The sequence below is a fragment of the Empidonax traillii genome, unplaced genomic scaffold (genome assembly GCF_003031625.1).
Source record: "Empidonax traillii isolate 1590-97213 ecotype Southwest subspecies unplaced genomic scaffold, ASM303162v1 scaffold517:size446157, whole genome shotgun sequence".
Taxonomy (NCBI): Eukaryota; Metazoa; Chordata; class Aves; order Passeriformes; family Tyrannidae; genus Empidonax; species Empidonax traillii.
The window spans coordinates 404309-425011 of NW_020955710.1; the positions used below are offsets into that span (position 1 = coordinate 404309).

The window sequence follows — 20703 nt, forward strand, 5'->3', positions numbered from 1 at the left end:
TGTGAGCAACTGTGAAGACTGTTGTAACTTGGACTGGAAAGCTGTTTTTGCTTCATGTACCGGTGTTTTGTTTGCTCTGCAGTTCAGGGGTGGTGGTAGAGATCACTGCATCTCTGCAGACCTTTTTATCAGGTTCACTCCAGGCAGGAGAACGGGGAACACTGCCAGGGTTTATGTACTGTCGTGGTGCAGCATGATGAGCAAACTTGATGCATTGGCTGCAAAAAGCTTTCAAGACAGCATGGCTTGCAAACTTTGTAGTTGGTTTCCGCTCAACAAAATGTTTCCCAGAACTCTGGCTAGCAAATTCTTCATTTCTCAGGATACAGCCTGCGTGCTAACCTTGCCCGCATTAAAATGAGTTTTTGCCCTAATGCCCAGAATTAGGATGGTGTTCCACCTGAACTGAACTGTTACAAGGCAGTTCCTTTTAACTGAATTATTCTGTTCAAGTGGAATCTAAAACCTAATGTGAAAAGCAGCTACTCATTCCTTTCTTGCTTCATTGCTTTTCATCCTCCACAGTACCGTAATGCTGGCTTAGTGCTCCTTCTGCAATCGAACTCTCGCAGACGGAACTGTTCTAAATATATTTTTCCATTTTTTTTGAGAAAGTAAATGCTACAAATAGTTGAATAATTTAGTTCTTGTAAGCTGTTGTATAATATGTAGAGGCTGCAAATTGAATACATTTAAATAAAAAGGCTAGCCAACCTGGAAGGTGTTGTACTGGCACAAACCAGGAATGATTCTTCCTCTGAGAACCATTTTAAGTGGCTCCAACCCTTACTTTTTCCTTTGCAAGAGGAAGTCCAAATAGGATGCAATTTTGCAAAAAAAACACCCAGTTTGTAATCTCTGGTGACTAAACTTGCCCGGGCTTCTTTTCCACGCCTCTTCCACTCACTTGACGTCATACTATTTTTGTCCCTTTCTAGCTCATTGACACCATTGCCTCAGAAATCGGAGAACTGAAACAGGAGATGGTACGGACAGATCTCACAGTGGAAGATGAATCTCCTGATTTGCGAAGGTGATTAAAATGTTTATTTTCATAGTTCCTGGAGGTCTACTGTGACAGGAATGTTTTCGTTGCGCTGTCTTCTTGGGTGGCTTATGTCCTTCCCCTTTTCTTCCCAGCAGCATAGGGGGTGTGGATAATCTTGCTCTTGATCCAAGGAATTTGCCTTTGTGCAGTAGTGCCCAGAGATCCAGTTTTCTGTGCATGTGCCTTAATATCTTCTGATAGCAACTGAGCTTCGCTTGTTCTTCCTTGTTAAAAACCTTGGATACTGATGCATGTCTAAAGGAGGAAACTTTATTCCCATTGTCTGTGGCAGAGCTTTGCTTTCACACTGTAAAGACAAAATGTGCATAGCCTCAAGTGGCTCTGTGAAGATTCAATGTGCCATAATATATGATTTATTTGTGTTCCTGGGTTAGTAAGTAAAATATTGACTGTTATGAGCTAATACGTTATGTGAGATATGCATTTAATTTATATATGAGTAACTTGCACATAAAAAAAATAAAGTAGGTGGGGCATTTCCTTAAGGTGATTTGAGATACATATTACAGGGCAGATAAAATTTCTGGCTTTTTAAAATTGATCATACCACGTAGATGTGGACTGTGAAAATTTGTGATGGTAAACTCATACCTGTAAGCGGGCAGTGGGACCTCAGCATTTTGGATTTGCTGTGGCTGATGTGCTTGACTGGTAACATCTGTTAAATTGTCATCTGGAGGATAATCAATATTTTAATAATTGTTTTAACAAAAGTACAAAAATGTATCCTTATCTGGAATATTTGTTGCAAGAGGAAAGCAACCAATGTAGGTGTTGTGTTTCATCTGACTGCATGGTCAGGGCCAGCTCTGGAGCTGGTGGGCTTTGTTCTTCTAGCAGTGAGTTGTGAAGTGGGTAATTGTTTGTAATTTAGAATTCCATCCAAGCGTTTTAGCTTTTTTTCTTTCTATTAGTTCTCTTGAAATATGCTAGAACTTACTACAAAGTATATGTAAATTATTGAAATAAATCATTGTTGCCCAAGTGGTAAAGAACAGGTGAACTAATTACAGTCCTTGGCTATGGCCATGGTTGCACATTATTCAAGTTTTAAAGCTTTTGAGAGTACAGTTCTCTTACAGTGTCAGAAAGGATACTTTCTTCATTTTGGTGGGCTCAGCTAGTTAATATGAACGATCGTCAGCTAATTTTCAGTTATGAAAAGGCTTATTGTATCTTTGAGAACACCATATGCATAAAAGGCTAAGATCTACTGGTAGAATCTTGATGAAAGGACTTAGCTGGAAACAGTCAATTAAACTTCTGTATTTCATAGATCATGGGGGTTTTTTACTGATTTTTAAATGGATTTTTAAGCTGAATTTGTTAATCTTGAGTGCAAAATGATAAAAATATGTAAGTAAAGCTAACATAAAAAAATGAATAATGCAATTTCCAGGACTACCTAATTGAAGTAAATTTCTTATTGACATAATAGCCACCAAAAAACCCCCAAACATTCTTTTCTGTCACTTTGAGATAATAAATGTAAAAATGAAATCTAAATTAGTTAGCAAATGTCAAATTTTCAATGACTATGTAATTCTGCACTGTGTGCTTCTGTGTAAGGAAGAATCTGTATCAAAGTTTCATAATTTAGTTGTGCCTAGTTGTGTTTATATAGAGCTACAGAGCAAGATTACAGTAATTTCCACCAAGATTTTCCAGAGCTCTTGTTTAAACTAGACACTTGACAAGGCTGTGTTTAGTCATAACTTTATTTCTTTGTAGTTAAGGTAAAACTTGGTAATTAATGTAGTTTGCTCTTGTTATTGTGTGTTCTGCTATTCAGAAGCTGGTCTCTTGATACGACCTTTGGATTCTCATCTAGAGAAATGTGAGCTAAATATTTTCAGACTCGTTTTCTCACCTTACCAGGTATATTATCCACAGACACTCAAGGCACTTTTAGAAAGGCAGCAGTTGTGCGAGTTCTTGACTGGGTTCAAAAAAATAACGGCACAAAATTGTGTGCCTGCAACTTTAGTGTTGTGGTGTGGGTTTTTTTGTGGTTATGTGGCAACTTTCAGATTTATACTCCTCCCCACAGTTCTGTTTTGGGCTTATCTCCCCTTTTAACATATATGGCCCAAGTAATAATGAGAATGATGCAAGGGTCCACAACTTTGGCTTGTAAGCATGTAAAAGCCAGACAACAAAAAAGATTGGCAGAACTGTGTTTCGAGGGGGATGCTCACACTGTGTTTCAGTATTCCACGTGTTCGATGCCAGGACTTTTTCCCTGTGCAAACATTTATCTCCATAATGCACATGAACAGAGTTGTCAAAAAAGGGCACTCACGGGACTGGTTTCTGTCCCATGCAGTGCTGGTGACCTTTAAAAGAGTAACAAGAGAGCTTCTGCATGCAGTGGCAGCCTGGGAGCACGTGTGGTATGACAGGTGGCACCTGGATGACCTTTTAGGAGGCTCTGGGTCTCCCTCAAGGGCCCTGGCCCACAGGACCCCTGCGTGTCTGTTCTTTTGAGTGTCCGTGAGGGGACAGCCCTTGCTGCCATCTCTCCGTAGGGAAGGCTGTAAAGCTCCAGGCTCCCCGGGGCATTTGATGCCTCTGAAGTGGTTCAGGGATGCTTTGGTGGTGGTGGCAGCTGCAGCAGCTTATTCCCCTCCTGCTCTGTTCCTGTGGCAGAAAGAAGGGCAGAGCTTTTCTCTTTCCCTCATGTCTTGTACTGCACGGCCCTCATGCCTGTGTCTACACTAGAGTCATCTCCTGTGCCTTGCACAGTGAGTTGCTTGTGTTACTGTAGACAGGTAGGCAAGTCTCCAATAACCTTTTTCCCATCAGCTTTTAGCTGTGATGGGATGCAGGAGGAAATGACAGGCTGGCTGCTGAAGAGGGGAGGTAATGTTCAGCATAGGCTTTAGCCCTGTTTCCCCCCACCCCAGTCGATGGTCAGTATGACTGTGTAGGCCTGACTGGTGTGATTAAGACCTGTTAGACTGCAGAATTTACAGAAACCCAGGCCCTTTAGCAGTGGGTAGTCAAACTGGGTTGACTCTGAGGTGGTTAATTTTGGTGGGACTGGAGCAAGACTCACATCATGAGTGAAAATCATCCTGGTTACAGGCTTCAACCTGTTCCTTCTCTTTTTTACTGTGAGCTAAGTCTAATCAGGATGCAGCACAACACTGTTTATCTTGGCACTTACCTCTGTTTACTTCCCACATGCTTGTGGGTTTTCTCAAGTCTAAGGAAACTTGCGTGAATCCTATGTTTTCTTCAATTCATTGTGAGTTGTGTTGAAACTCCTTTCCCACTGAAGAGGAACCAGTGTAGCACCCCTGCATCAAAGCAGACCATCGGTGATTTGTGTTTTGATTTTGAGTTTAGTGTGACCTAGTCAGATTGTCTTTTATCGGGAGTCTCTCTAAAAAAACACCAAACAAATAACACAAACCAACCAACCAACCTTCCTCCAACCCAAAAATAAACCAGGAGAGAAATTTAGTTTTTGCATAATATACAGCATATTTTGCTGGCATTTAGGTTACAGCAACTTCTTATTCTGTGCACTTGAATTAATCAGTGGATCACGAGGAATTCAAATGGTTATTGTTTCAATGCAGTTGTTTCCAAAGTAATTACACACGCATCCCACTCTCACAGTCTAAGACGAGACAGATTACAAAAACTCTCATGTGTCAGGGTTTGACTGTATGTCTAATGCCCAGATCATTAATTAAAAAGAGTTTAAGAATAAAAGCCAAACTGGGAACATGATGCTCGGGAGTGCTAGACCAGTGTAACAGTCTGTCAAAACAGACCAGTGGGCTTTTGACTGCGCTTGCTCCTGGACCTGGGGAAGCGGCTGCTTGTAGGTTGTATGTGGTTTGTCACATGTGGTTTTTCTGTGTTCATGCTCTTTCTAGAGTTCACCAGGTCTGATCTTTCTCTCTTCCTCCTTCTTTTTTATTTGGGAATAGGAAGTAATTTTTGTTAAGTGTTGCTTGTTCCTGTTTACCACCCTGCAGTAACTTAGTAGTGATGATCTAGCTGAGTTGCATCAGGGTTGTTTGAACCATTAGTGTTTAGGAGTGGCAGAAATTCTTATTTCTTGAGGGGGCAGAAGCAGCTGCAACAAGGAAGGTGCCTGTGTATCTAAGTCAGACAATTACCTCCTTGGGTCTTGGCATGTGGAAGGGATTGTGCATGTAACTACCTGGGGGTTCCAAAAACCTGACAGCTCCCTATTCAGATTAATCTTCTGATTTATAATGGTTTAGGGGGGGTGTGAGAACACTGAACCAGTCATACCAAGTAGGAACATTGTGCCCCTACGTATTTGTGAAAACACTTGCCAGCTTTAGGTGGTTTTGTGATAGCAAGCAGTGCTAGGCATTGTAGGTTATACCAGTTTGTATCGTCTTTTGCATGTGCTGTAGCTTTCTTCAATAGGCAAAAAACTTTACCCTCTTGGACATATTCCCCCTGCAGCATGTGTCATTTTCACCTCCTGACCAAGGAATGGAAATCATTTATATCCAGTGAAGCTTGCAGCCAGTGTTGGTGCGTAACTTGCACTTCGCCACAGCTCCCCTTAGTTTGTGAAGTGGCTTACTGCCACTGAGGGTGAGTGGAAAGTTTCTGAGCAATATTTACTGGAGACACAGCTCATGAAAACACTGTTGTGGTTCATGATTTGACTTTTGTGGAGATTCATTCGTTAGGACACTAGGTTCTTATTGAAAGGGCAGCCCAGGATTCCTGCTGGGACAGTTTCAGAGCCCTGTCATGGCTGATGTAAGCAGTACTTCCCTTCTGCACATAAGGTGTTTCTGTGTATTTTGTGCCCCTTGAAGGCGTATTGGCAGTTCCTAAAAGCTTCTGACTCTTGTGGGCTGGGGAAGATCGTTGCATTTTAGACTCCTTGTAAATCTGGACAGCATCACACCATAAAAAAGCAAACAGAAAGAGGACAAAAGAAAGGGAGGCAGAGGCTGGTGGTGGTAATTGATCCAGGTAATGAAAAGCCAAATGATTGTGCCCATTCTCATCTGATAATACAGTGAAAGTTCTCTGCCACATTTACTTTCCTTTCTAGCCCTATTCAGAGATGCTGCAAGTTGTTGACCAAAGCTAGAAGAAAACAGTTTAGTGGTTTGGGTTTTTCTCTTGTTTAGTTGGTAGGGTTTAATTTGGTTTGTTTTCTTTGGTATGGTTTTTGGTGTTGTTGTTTTTTTTTTGGGGGGGGAGGAGTGGGCTTTTTGTTCGTTTCTTTTTAAGTATTCAGTGTTCCTGTGCTTTTTAACTCTGTACCCACTTTTGCTGGGTACAGCAGCTGGCATAATGCACATGGTAAATGCTGTCAGTGATGCTAAGGCCCGTTGAAAGCACAAGCTTCAGAAGAGATGCAAACAGTCTGCAGAGGGGAAATGGAGCTGCATTGCCCTCTGCTGTGCAGGGCCTCTTCTGCTCTCAGAAAATGTCTGTGGGGACCACCCAGTTACTCTGTCTGACATCTCAGGGAGTCACATTCGGGCTTGCAGGCTTTTTGTCCATTTCTAAATATTGTCATCAGGAAGCTGTTACCAGAGTAACTGTTCTGTAGTGATTTCTAGCACTGGGAGAATCACGGGCTAGATGTACTTCTAGCTTAAAAATGAGGAATTTGAACCAGCAACACACATGCAGTTTTAAATGGTGTACTGTGTCACATGGATGATGATGAAGCTTTGCATGATAAAAGGAGTTCTCAAAGTTTTCTGTTTATTTGGATTTTTAATAACAAGTGTCTATAGCCTTGAAGAAATGTACTTTATTACTGAATGTAGCAGTAACTTTAGATGCCCTGCTGCAAACAAATTTTAACCTTTAGCTTAGCCTTTATTTCTTATGGGATCAATCCAGTGCCAAAGGAATTAGGAGCATAAATAAACTTCCTTATTTGCTTCTGGGAAGTATATTTATAAAATGTGAGGTAGAGACCTTTCATGGCAAAATGGCAGAATGTAAATAAATACAAATGTTAGCACCAAGACCATAAAAAGTAACTACCTCCTACAATGATTTCTTAATGAAGCTGTGCCTTAGAGAGGGTTATTTGGGGGATTTAACATTTTTCTTGTCTCTTTCTTGTCTTGCTATCTCTTTCTTACCTCCTCCCACTGTCTTTCTTTTCTCCTGACTGTGGTCTCTGACCACTCTTTAGCAGAGGGGACCAAAGTTGGATATGCAGCTGCAAAGGCAACAGAGCTGCTGGAGCAGAGACAATAGTCTGGGGATATGATGAAGTGATACTGTTTTGTGGGCTTCTGTTGTGAAAATAATCCCTCCAAACGAATGGACTAAGTTCTTGTGTCTGGTGCAGCAGTCACCAACAGGCAGTGAGTTCCTGCACTGTCAGAGGATTGAACAGATTTTTCTGTCAGGCATGGTAGAGGAAGTTTTCTGTAGGTTGCAGTATTTGCAATCGATGTGGGAATAAAAGTATCTGAACTGCATAAATGCCCTAAAGAGAAGTTTTTCCAAACGTTAGCATAGCAAAAAAGGTGACTGCAATGTTCAGTCAATCACACGTGTGCATACAGCTGTATCTGAAGTGATTGCTGAATTTCTGCAACCTCACAGAAGAATGCTAAGGCTTATCTTAAAGTTGGCTTTTAATTGAGAACCTATAAAGAGAATTTTTGTGTATCTAAATATAAGAACTCTGAGTAGGAGAAATATCGGTCTAGAGTGCTAGGAGTGCCATTAGCTTTGCAATAATTCTGTTTGCTGAACTGAATGATTGTTCATAGAAGGTTAGCATATCTAACTTGTTTTTTTTTTTTTTTTAATTTTCCACAGTCTAACAAAGGACATGGATAATGTCTCTCCTGACAAAAAAGATGTAAAAAGCTGCCCCCGGGACTCTGGATATGACAGCCTATCCAACAAGCTGAGCATATTGGACAAACTCCTCCATACTCACCCTGTGTGGCTGCAGCTCGGTCTGAATGATGCTGAAGCCATGGAAATTCTTCAGGCCCAGCCTCCTGGGGTAAGAGGTTACACTTCAATTTCTTTGAGTGGAGGGGGGGGGGGAAAGGTTAATCCAAACCTTAAACAAAACCCCAAAAAACAAACCTTGGGATTCGTTGTGTGTCCAACTGGAGAGCTCAGAGAAGAACATAGTGGACTTGGTGTCGTGCCTCTGTTATACAAGCAGGAGGTGCTTTTTCTAAGTGTGCTGCTGCCATGTTACACTATGGACCTGGTACAGCATCGACCAACTGAAATTCTGTTATGTTTTATATAGATCAGATATCATGAGATTGTTCTGCTTCCTTTTGTCTGTGATCTGTCTCTATAACAGCATCTGTGATGAAGCTGAAACCATGTCCTTCTGCCTTCTCCACAACAGATATTTCTGGTTAGAAAATCTGCAAGACTGCAGAAGAAAGTCATCTCTTTGCGTCTGCCCAGTGACTGCGGGTCCTGCCTGAAAGAATTTGCCATAAAAGAAAGTACATACAGTAAGTTTTGAGTTACATACTTTTCAGCTGTTTGTTAAATACTTTTCCCTGTATGATGCAGGATCACTTGCAGTGGTGAAACACACAACAGAAGACACCCAAAGTCATGCAAATAATGTCATTGGCTGCCTACAGTGCTGTCTGAGGTGGCTCTCTGAGTGGGTGGAGCATGAGGGAAGATTATGACATAGAGACACTTAGGTCTGTGCTGGAACTGGAATGTTTCCATTGTATACCTTGCTGAATCCAGGATTCACTGATTTTTATGGGTAGTTAATCCTCTGTAGAAACTTACATATCTTCTGTAGAAACACAGTCTATAATTCTGTCTGCTGTCAGTGAAATGTACTTGCGTTTCCTTGTACTCAGGGGACTGTTCTTGGATGCAGCTTTGTCTGTCATGAGCTCTCTATATGTACAAATGTGGATGTGGGGTGGGTTTTTTTGTTTTGTTTTGTGTTTTGTTGTTTGCTTGCTTTGTTTTTAATGTAATGTTTCCAAAGGGTTCAAATCCATCTAGCTGTTTCTGTTGCAAGATCAGTGTTTCTCTTTTTTGAATCCATATATATATATGCCTTTTTTGTGGAAATGAGTAAATGTTATCACTCCATATGGTTTTGAACCAACAATGCCCTCATATCTTTAGAGGGAGGGTGTGAAAAATATGTTTGAGATTTAGGAATGAAAAAAGGAAGCTGCAGCTGGTGAGCGTATGTGGTGCAGAAACTGCAAGTGGAACAAGTGTTTCATTTTAACAAGAAAGTGAAAACTGGAGAAAACTGGCAACAATTTCATTTAAACTTCCCTGAAACAGAGGGTCTGTAGTTCCATTTCTATTAGTAAACTGACAAAATTTTATTTGAGTTTTTCCTTTTTCATCTCTCCCTTCCCTTCTCCCAGCAATAAAAAGTCAGTTCTATGTATCTGGTTTTGGTTCCAGCTAAAAGCGAGATGAGCAAAGAGAAGAGAAAGTTTTCAACATTAGTTGATCCAAGTGTGGTCTAAGGCTGTGTTTATAGGCTTGTGATACTAATGAATTCCCTCTCTCCCATCCAGAAAACGAAAAAATAATATATTGTCATTTATGAATAAAATTCTTCCACAAGGGGGAGGTATCTACTGAAAGTTTTACTCACCAGTCACAGCTGAGTTTTAGCTGTAGTGTGGGATGTGAACACATGCCTTCTCTGGTCCCACTCCCAGGTCCCCTGTGTGCTTACTGTCTGCATTGTTAGCATCTCTCTTAAAGAAATTCATTTTTCTGGACACTTAAATGACCAGGTTGACCTGTACTTTGGTGTAAAAGTTGGAGAAAAGGTTGGCACCTGGCCTAAATTTTCCTCTGGTTCCCGAGCAGACTTTATAGGCAGTAGCACTAGAACCTTGGTGTGGAGGAGCTGGCTTTACAGGCTGGAGTACTGACCAAATTCTGTGTTTGCTACTCACTGAGAGGTCTTGCTGAGGTATCCAAAGTGGCTGCGTGGCTTCTGGCTTTCCCAGCCAAGCCTGGGAATCACACTTTATCTGTTTCACAGGAATTAGAGCATATGCTTGGAATACAAAAGCAAACTGTCCACAAAGATTATCAGTATATTCTTGAAAATGCCTTCAGCAGAAACATGTGCTCTTCCACAGAGTTGTTTTTTTCTTACTGTTTTTTTAAACAGTAACTAGTTTAATGGGGAAAACTTACTAACTTTATGCAAAAATATGAAATATGTTTCATTTAACTTTTCTAAGAAACAGTGAATTCATGTGTGATTCTTTCTCTCTTGTAACGTTCTTCGCAGCATTTTCCTTGGAGGGGTCTGGTATAAGTTTTGCTGATTTGTTCAGACTCATTGCTTTCTACTGTATTAGCAGGTAAGATGGTGTTATGTTCTCAGTTATGTCTGCTAGACTTTCTTGAAAAAGAGAGAGTCTCAAGGACTTGGTTCAGCTTGACATTTATGTTGCCAATTACAAATATCCCTGGGTAGTCTTAGAAGGTGATGGAAGAAATATGAGGTGAGACTTGGAAGCAAGTGTCTCTGTCTTACTTTGTACTGATTATTGGGATGCTTCTGTCGTGTTACCCACCCAGCTGTCAGGTGGTGCCAAGTTGAACTTTATCTGGTACCTTGTAATACTTTCATAAGTGCTCTGTAACTCGTTTAATAGCAACCATAAACTAGCTTGCAATGACATTTTCTTGGAATTGCTATTTAAAAGATTTTTTGGAGCATAATGGAAAAATGCCAGATCACACTGTAGAGTATGACAACTGAGACATGTGAATTTGAATTGGGAACAACCAAAATGGCCTCATCAGCTTTCCAGTTTATGATTGCCAAACGTGTTTTCCAGGTAGTATGAAGAGAAAAAATAGCCAGTGTTTGTGAGGAGTCGGGGCTTACCTATCTTTGAATTGAGACCACAGTGATGATCTAGGCTCTAGATTTTCTGTGGTACAGTGTTGAGTGTGTTTTCAAATATGCTTGATTTGAGTTTGAGTGGTGTTCTGAGATCCTGTTTTTCCAACAAGTTAATGTACAACATGGAGAATATTTATGGGATAAAGACTTGCTGTCTGTGCTACAGCAGACGGTTGGCTTGTTCACAGCCTTAAAACCAAAATTTATGCTGAAACTAGTTGTATGTAGGAATCCTGTGCTCCATTTGTTCTCATTTTTTCTTAATTCGGTAGGTACTTCTGCTACAGGTTTGCAGTTTAGCCTGCACCACTTGAGGGTGTATTGGTACCAATTGGGTAGGCAAGAGGTGTAGTATTGGTTGATTGTAGTGACTGTACAATGGTTAAGTGGTTTTGTCCCTTAAAATCTCTATCTAAAGGCCTTTTAGACTGGTTTTGGCTTATGTTGTTCTTCATGGATCTCCCATTGACAACATCCACTGAACATCTAGTATGCAGTGAAGTGAAACCACATATGAGAATAAATTACAAAAACTTTCTTAAATGAAATACGTTTTCAGCCTAGAACAGAATAGCACCAAAGCATCCTAGCTTAGAAATTTTTAGAGTAGCTGCACAACTACTCATTTAAAGTTTTATTCTGAAAACTGCAATTCACCTTAAAGGGCAGTTAACTGCATATTCAGAAGATAAGCTTTGTTGAAATGTTAAGGGCTTTTGCATCTCACTGATATGCTTGTAAAAGACCAGGTGTAAAAGCTTCTGTTGGAAAGGCAGAAAATACTGGATGGCTCTGTGGAAACCCTGGCAAGAGCCCTGGGTACTTGACTGTCATTTGCACTTCACAGCACTCTCCAGGGCCTTGGTAATGTTTTAATTGTGTTGTGTGTTTAAAGCTTTTGACGCCTGCCACAGCTTGAGAAGAAAATAATCAGAGATTACAGAGATTATCCCCTGCCACTGTTGAAAACAAATGCAATTGAAACTGTGGGCGATGTTGTGAAAACCATAATTGTTTTTCTCTTTGACAACAGGGATGTCCTACCATTCACACTGAAGTTGCCTCATGCAGTTGCTGCAGCAAAGACAGAAGCTGAACTTGAAGACATTGCTCAGCTTGGACTGAGTAAGTAGTTCTTTACATAGATGTCATTCCCTGTAGCACTCCTGTAAGCTTGAAAACATAATCTGTATCAGTAAGTAGTTCATATTGGTTAGTGATGTTACAGATTTCATGTAGAAAAGAACCTTCTCTTAATTGGAAAGGCCAAGCCTTGTTCTGGTAAAATAGTGGTGTTCTTCCTTACTTCTGTGCCTTCTGTGGTATTTTTGTTAGTGCCGTTTCCTTCTTCCTTCTTCTTTTCCCTCTCTGGGCAAAGCAAATCTTGCAGTTCCCAGACAGAGGTTTGATGTAGCTTCTGCTCAAAAACCTACTGTTGGCTATGGGCTCACTGGCTTGATACTTTACTGGAGCTGCGAGGACAGTGTAGGATCTGGGGGCCCCTGTTAGTAAAACTTCTGTTCAGATTGATGTGCAGACTTTAAATGGTGACTTTGGAGATCAGTGGCTCATTGAAGTGGCGGATCAGGAAAAGCAGTGTACACCTGCAGAATGTATCCATTTGCATGATAGAAAATGTTTAAAATAACAAAAGACATTGCAAGGACATGTCTTTGCATCACTTGACTGCTGCAACCAAGTACAGGCTCATTGTGAAGCATTCTTTGAGCTCGAAGGAGATGCAAAGCCTGATGGGATTTGAAACTTGGGCACCACCCAGATGAATCATTTAGCAACTCCTGCAAAGTGCTGAATTGCCCCATTTCCTTCTCCAGGAAGGGGGAAGGTTGACCGTCAGCAGTCTTTGTCCCAGTAGATGTTTTTAATCATCATGGATTTTGAAATGGGTCCTCTCTAAATTAGTGTTAGCATGAGGCTCTCTAGAACTGTTTGGTGTGTCTTCACAGCAAAGCCATGCACGCTGAGATGTATTGCACTGCTTTGCATTTTGATTTACTGCAGTAGCAATGCAATTAAGGTATTTGTTTTAGAGAGGAGATAAATTACTTCTGCACTGCTGGTCTGCGAGTTTAGGTAATTAGATGAAAGTATGGGTTATCATGGGAGTAGAGGTAAATAGGGTACTGTTGAGGTCAGTGTTTGGATGGAAATAAGAAAATAAAAGGTCTGACTGGGATACACTGTGATGAAGGCAGTCTCCCAGTGACACATGGAAGCCTTAAAGTAACATTAGGTGAGTTTTTCCAGAGGGGATAGTAATGGTGGTATTGATCAAGTTCTCCAGACTAACCACACTGTCTTTGTCTTTGGTACTCCAGACCACTGTGACCGACTGGCTGCAGAATTAGTCTTGCTCTTAATCAGTTTCTGCATTGTGTGTGTTTTTTCTTTAGCCTAATACATTTGAAAGCTGAGGAGGAGATTGATGGATCAGTGTCTGTATGGTTGCTGTATTTGGGATCAATTATCTAATATACACCAGATTAAGACCACAGTTTCTGTGAGCAAAAACCAGGCAACAAAGTTGAGATTTTGATGGAGTTTTAGGTGTCCACGTGTGAAAGAGCACACCAGGAAGTCAGCCCTTCAGTGCTGTGGACTCTCAACAGCCCTTCCTGTTAAATGTGAGTTTTCCTTAAGCAACACATAGGCACAAAGCAGTGTTGTGAACACAGAGGTTTGTATCTCCTGTCAGAGCTCTGTTATGCAGTAGGCTCAGAGGGAGAGCTGCACAAGACAGGTCAACAGCATGTAGCCCAGCAAACCACATCAGGAAGAACTAGTGGTGAAGATTTGAAGTCTGTTGCCAGCCTGTAAGATTTCATGTGCTGAACATAAGATTGCTCTCTGGGCCTCTCTTGTGTTTCACCTGCAGCAGTGCTTACATCACGTGTGTTTGCAGCAGTTCACATGCCAGGCACACTGGCCAGTCTTCTGAGAGATCTGCGGGCAGGATGTGAAGTCATGAAGCTGGGAAAACCAGCAACGTTGCATGACTGTGTAGAGAAACATGCCTGTGCCTGTATACCTCTCTGGCAGTGGCTTGTCACCATGGGCCATTTCCTGTCTTCTGCCCTGGAGGCAAGACATGGACCTGTTGTGGAGGCTTGGCATTCATGAACTTGGGCCCAGGTGTCATTGCTCAGTTGCCTCAAATGAGGCATCTTGACACTACAGGGAAAAGGGACCACCCCAAGATTGGCAGATTTCAGCAAAATCTCCCTCCTCTGGTGTTCCTCCCTTATTTCAGCATGATTGCTGTCCTCAAAGGCAATGCGCTTTACCACTGGCTCAGTTGCACAAACATGTAGATGCTCTGCTGGTGCGGAGGCTGCAGCTAAAACTTGCTGGTTTAGAATAGGTTTTCCATGCTGCTGGTGTGGGGCTGCACCTTGGGCCTATTTATGGGCTGTTGAGTGTCTAAAACCTTGAGCAAACTGTCCCCCTGGCAAAGGCAGGGCTGCAGGTCAGTGCTCTTAGACACTTGAGCACTTGGTCTGCACAGCTAAAGGTGATGTGTGCATCCACCACAGCAAAATGTGAGCTATCTTTTCACATGTTTTCCTTGGTTCACTATGAAGAAAAACCAACCGAGATCTTTGTTGAGTTGCTGAACGTGGCCTTCAGCTGCTGTAAATCAGTTAAACTGTTGTCTTTAATGAAGTGAGCTTATTAATACCAGCTGAGAATCTTGCCTTATTTCTCCTGGGTGAGATGCTAGTAAGTAGTTTATGTTCATTTTGGTCTCAAGCTGGTAAGAAGTACTCTGTTACAGTCTCCATTCCTTTCTTTGATTCTCCGTTTAATTTTAAGCTTAGTTCAGTGGGCCACTTGGAAGCTATGCATTGGTCATGGTATTTATAAATGAGTAAGAGCAGTCCCAGGAGTGCAGGATGCAGTTGTGTCTGGTGGTGCTTTAAGAGGTTCACTTGGAATTTTTCCCCCTCCTTGAATTAATAAAAGCTTGCCTAAATTTCTTAATACTTTAAACTGGTATTGTTGAGTTGAATGTTCTCAAACCATCTGCATGCTGTTTTGCATTCTTACGTTAATGCAACGATGATTTTCAGACTTTTGGAGCTCCCTGGCTAACAGCAACCCCCTGGATCCTTCACCTCCCTGTAGGCCCGTGCCTTTGGACAGTGCTTGTAAAGACTCACGTCAGCTCTGCCTTATAAATGGAGTGCATTCTATACGAACCAGAACGCCCTCAGAGCTGGAGTGCAGCCAGACCAACGGAGCGCTGTGTTTCATTAATCCCCTCTTTTTAAAAGTGCACAGCCAGGATGTCAGTGGAAGTCTGAAAAGGCAGAGCCCGAGAACTCAAGACGTGAATGGCACAGCAAGGCCTCGCTCCCCCCCGCCCCGGCCGCCACCTCCTGCTATTAATAGCACCCTCATGAGCCCGCAGCTTTCCAGGACTATAAAGCAGGCAAGCATGCCAGAAACAGTCAGCCATAAGAAAGAGAGAGGCTTGGATTTGTTGCAGAGCAAGCCAGCCCCGATTCCGCCTCCTCGGCTGAAGAAGCAGGCTGTTTGCTCCGAGGTGGAAGGGGGGCAAAAGACGGCGGCGGCCGCTCGGCCTGGCTCGGTGCGTGTGCCCGAAGCAGCCGGGGTTCCAGGTGAAACCCTGCCCGAGGCGGCTCCAGCAGCTTCCAAAAAGACGACAGCTACCACCTCTGAGTCACACATACCGTGGAATGGAGGCAGGCAGAGACTGAGTGACATGAGCATTTCCACCTCCTCGTCTGACTCGCTGGACTTTGATCGGAGCATGCCGCTCTTCGGCTATGAGGGGGACACTAACAGCAGCCTGGAGGATTTTGAGGGGGAAAGTGACCAGGAGAGCATGGCACCCCCTTTGAAGCCCAAGAAGAAAAGAAGCAGTTCATTTGTTCTCCCCAAGATTGTGAAATCTCAGCTGCGGAAAGTCAGTGGAGTTTTCAGTTCCTTCATGACCCCCGAAAAGAGGATGATTAAGAAAATTGCAGAGATGTCCCGGGACAAACGCACTTATTTTGGATGCTTAGTACAGGACTATGTCAGCTTTCTCCAAGAAAACAAGGAGTGCCATGTTTCGAGCACCGATATGCTGCAAACGATTCGTCAGTTCATGACCCAAGTCAAGAACTACTTGTCCCAAAGCTCCGAACTTGATCCCCCGATCGAATCACTGATTCCCGAGGACCAAATAGGTAAGAAACACTGTCCTGTGTTTTGTGGGAAGGTGAAAATGTGTAATCTGTGTTTATAGTGGTAGTCTTTGTCCAGTTCAAAGAGGTGCGGCTGACTTTGCCGGTAGAGTTTGAGCCACTGAGTATTTGAGTCATAAAACAACATCCCCACCCCAAATCACCCTGTCAGCTTGGAAAAACTATGCTATGAAGTTGTTAATAAAAAGTTTTCCTTAAAATAGGTGTAACCTGTACTTTTAACCTGTGATTTTTACTACTTTAGCTGCTATACTGTTAACAATGCAGAATCCTTTATTTGCTGGCACACATGTATTTTTCCCTAAATTGGGCTGAAATAGTTCTCAGTGCTTGGTCCAAAACTCCTGATTTTAAGCATATAGATTTTAGCTGTAGAACTAGAATTTATTCAAAACCACTGACATCTTAGAGCAGAGAGACTTTCGTAACAACTTACTTTTTAAATAAATCTCAGTCTTTGAAACATTCCTAATCACTGCTGGCAAAGCTGCACTGTCCCTACACTTGAAACTAAATAAAAAGATATATTAAGAGTTTTAAAAAGCAAACAAATGTGTGCAAGATAGAAAGGGAGCTCCTAATCTCTAGTTTTATTTACTTCTCTGTTATATGTACGTGTTTGTAAATGATTGTAGCTGAACTATATGCTTGAATATGTTTTAACAACACAGAGAGACTTGTGTATCCACAAAAGTAAAATCGTTGTTGCATAAAATCTCACTGCCTCTCCCTTGCAGAGTCTGAGCAATATTTGTAAAAGAGCCTGTAAGCCACATTTAGGAGCTAAACATCCCTCAGGGCAGAATAGTTTCCTTGTGAGCTCACTTCAGTCCTAATTTGCTTGTTTTTCTCCATACCCCAGAGTCTCAACAGTTGGCCCAGTGTAAAATTGGCAGACGCTTTTTTCTCTGGGACTAGAGGGTAATTTTATGTTGACATTCTGTCTATCCTCGACCAAGAGGAAGTATTCTCGCGTAACCTCAATTTCATTTACACAAAGTCAAGCAAAAGTCACAAGGACTGCTAAAGCAAGCACAAAAATGTGAAGAATGTCCTTGAAATCAAAATTCAGAGACATGTAATGTTCTCACTGTAATATTAAAAACTTACTACTGGGGTGTTACATGAATAAAAAGCACCAAATTGAGCAGAAGATGCAGGCGCATTTTCGCCTGCATTTCTGCAGACTACTGGATATTTGACAAAGTAATACAGATCTACTTTGTAATTCTGTGAAAGTTTAGTTTATTGTGTACTTCTAATTTCAAGGGTGTGGTTTAATCAGACTGTGGGTCTCCCAAGACTGGAAATATGTTATCTGCTTTTAAATGTTTCAGTCCTTTGGAATAGCATAAGCTGCAAAATATAATAACTAAACTACACTGGTTTTCTTCGGCAACAGAAAGTCTGGCTTTGATCATGTGATTAAACACAATTAATTTATAAAATGGGATAGTTGAAAAAAGGAAGAACTTGCCTTTGAATCATCTACTGCCCATGGTTCAAGCCTGCAAACAACTGCAGTGGATCAGGAACATCAGATGTTGCTGATGTAAGCAGATAACTATGTGACAGCAAGATTTAGTCATCCCTGTAGAGAGCTTTTTATGAAGTAGCCTTGCCTGTTGTCCATAGTTTTGCTTGAGTATTTCAGTATGGAATTGCAGCCCAAATTTTAACTTTATGAGTTGTTGTTTATCCTCTCTTGTCAGTGCACACTTTGGTGGTGCAGGTTTTTCCTCTCAGCAAGTCAGCCTAGCACTAGATGTGTGCTCCGGAGATAATACTCCTCCTTTTAAGTCAGCCAGGTTTTACCTTAACACACTCTTGTCTCCTGAATTTCAGTAGGTTTAGTGAAGTCGTTGGTGTTTGGAACTTTCTCCCACATTTCTGTAATGGTCTTTGTGATTTTGTAGCTCTTCTCGTAGAATGGCATCACAGACTCTTGCAAGCGAAAGACTTCTGTGGGAAATCTTTAAGTTTCCCAGATAGGGGTCGCATCAAATTGTTAAACTTGTGCAAAATCTTTGAGATAAGATGCAACAGGGTTTCTAATTAGTCCTGACAGATGCCTCCTAATCTTAGCACTGTAGGCTGTTAACCCTTCCTGAAGCAATGGGATTCCCCCTGTTGGAACAGAATCAAGAGTGAGGCACATGGCTATTATTTATAGATGAATGAAATGTGGGGTTTTTTTAAAGACATCCACACCTCGATTTTTATCCACAGAAGAAAGACCTGGACTGGTCAGAGGAGGCCCTGATAGTCCACAGCTGCTTATCAGCATATGTTTGGGAGTTTTTGTTTGTCTTTCCTCTTTTCCTGGCGTTGAGCAGAAAGGAGTCAAGTTGACTGTTGTCACGTCGCCAGGTGGGATCTAACATCTGAACAGCTTCAGTCTCAGTGCCTGAATTTGAGCCTGGGTTGAGAAATGACTGGTTTAAATAATTTGGCAATAAGGTATTAAGTGATCATATGGAAATGTGCCTAAACAATACAGGCTGTTACTTGTTATGGTATTTCTAATACGTAACAGATACTTAAATGCTGAATATTAAAAGAAACTTGGAGTGAAGGTGTTGGCCCCATACTGGCAGGCCATGCTGTGTCACAGGGGCTTGGGTCTGTATGGAGGAGTCACAGGCAGACAGAGCTAGAAGTACTAAACACACTAAAACCCAGGGCTGACCCCCAGGGTACCTCTTTTCAAATATCTGTCTTGTTTAACGATCAGCCATTGATAATGGAGTTCTCGGTGCACTATTTTATACAGTGTTAAAGTCAATGAGCAGAGGCAGAGGATTAGGTTCTCCCTTTTCCAACCGTCCCTTTGATTTGCTTTGTGACTTATTCCTTGCTCCTTTTTTTACCACTGCTTTCATAGAAGACAGGTATTTACCACACTGCTGTAGCATGATTTTCAGTTAACCCACAGCTGTTTAAAGCAAAACAAGCCTAGCACAGATATCTGTGTGATTCTTTGATGTGCTTTAGGTAGGTGAAATGAGAGGAGGCTTACTTCTTGTGCCTGGTTGCTCAGCTTCTGCTACCACTGCCTATACATTGCCCACCTCAGTCCTACCTCTTTTCAGGGTTGTGCAGATTTCAAAGTAACATGGGTTGTGTGAGGTCTTACTTTCAAGTCTTGCTCCTTCAAAGGAGATACCTTTATCTGCACCATGGACTAGGCCTGTGACACTGCAAGCACCCACCAGGAAATAGATACTTGGCCATCCTGACATGAGCTATCCTAAAATAGATCTGTATCGGTCGTACGAGTCTGTGAACTTAAAAGATATTAGGAAAATCCAGAGCAAAGCAAATGCAGTGTAGTCATACCACACATACATGGTATAGTATTCCAGAGCAACATCCTGCTTTCAGCTCCCAGGCAATGTTATTGTGCAGGACTGTGCCTTTCTGTGGTGGTCCTCAGGCTTGCTCAGTTTCTTACTGACCCCTGCTTTTCCTGATGAGTGGTCTGGCCATCCAAGGTGATAAACAGGGCTTGTGTGTAAAACAGAGCCTGGAATCTGATAGGTAATCTCAGCGGACTAACAACAGTTGGCAACAGGTAAACTGGGAGCCTGAAAAAGATGAGTGTGCCTTTGAGGCAGTTTGAGGAAGTGAGGGTTGTAAAGAGGCTGTGTAAGGACACTGGCGATGACTAACGTGTTGTCCTGTCTAGATGCAGACTTGTGTGGTTTGCAGCAAAACAAAAATAGCATGTCAGCACAGGATACAGATGTGTTTCCACGAGTCACAACGAAACTAGCTGGCTGGCCTTTACAATTCATTTATCAAAGCACTTCCAGTTCCCATTTTGAGGGTAGAGGCTAATTATAGGTATCACTTTGGGAACGATACACAGTGTTCAGCTCAAATTGCATTCAGTAAAAAAAAAAAAAAAAGTCTGAAGAGTGCATGTTTTGGCTTTGGAGTGTTAAGCATCCTGGCAGGAAATTTCAACACATGTAGCTGAAGTGAACAGGGATTTTTGTTGCCAGTCTGGATCTGAGAAGTATACAGATGCTAAGGTAAAGAATCAGTCCTCAGTTTACAACTTAGATGCTAATTTACTGGCCATTAGAAATGACATAGTGAAAACTGCTGCTGGCTGGGAATTGGTTTGTGCAGTCATATCCAGAAACACCCTTGTCTGAAGGGGGCCAGAAAGAGCAGTTCGGAAGAAGGGGGTAGACAGTTGAATGGTCTGACCCTAAACATGCTTATAGGTGCCTGTGACACTGAACATTGTTTTAAGACCGAGATCACAAGAAATGCTGTCCTTCCAGGCTTTAATAATAATACAAAATTTTTTATTGGTTTTGTATTAATTAGGATACTTATGGGTATTAATGTTGACCATTAAAAAACCCATCCAGTCCTTGTCAATCTTCTTGCTTGCTAGATTTTGCCAGATTTTTATCTGAGGCCAGAACTCAGTGGTACTTAAGTCTTTGCTAAGAATTCATAAGGGAGAAGAAAACTTTATGTGTTGTTTTGGGGGG

General features: G+C 41.8%; 1 protein-coding gene across 6 annotated transcripts in view; it reads left to right on the top strand.

The window, feature by feature from the left end:
- Positions 1-20703, top strand: part of RIN2 (Ras and Rab interactor 2) — a 56790-nt gene that overhangs the window by 24203 nt on the left and 11884 nt on the right. For 4 of the 6 annotated variants that reach the window (XM_027896826.1, XM_027896829.1, XM_027896827.1 and 1 more), the window contains exons 3-8: positions 939-1033; positions 7877-8069; positions 8433-8544; positions 10335-10407; positions 11992-12083; positions 15050-16174. In XM_027896826.1, the coding sequence (XP_027752627.1) occupies positions 939-1033; positions 7877-8069; positions 8433-8544; positions 10335-10407; positions 11992-12083; positions 15050-16174 (1690 nt within the window). Of the gene's footprint in view, positions 1-938; positions 1034-7341; positions 7579-7876; positions 8070-8432; positions 8545-10334; positions 10408-11991; positions 12084-15049; positions 16175-20703 lie in introns of those variants that run through there. The other 2 variants (XM_027896832.1, XM_027896831.1) reach the window with 2 other exon arrangements.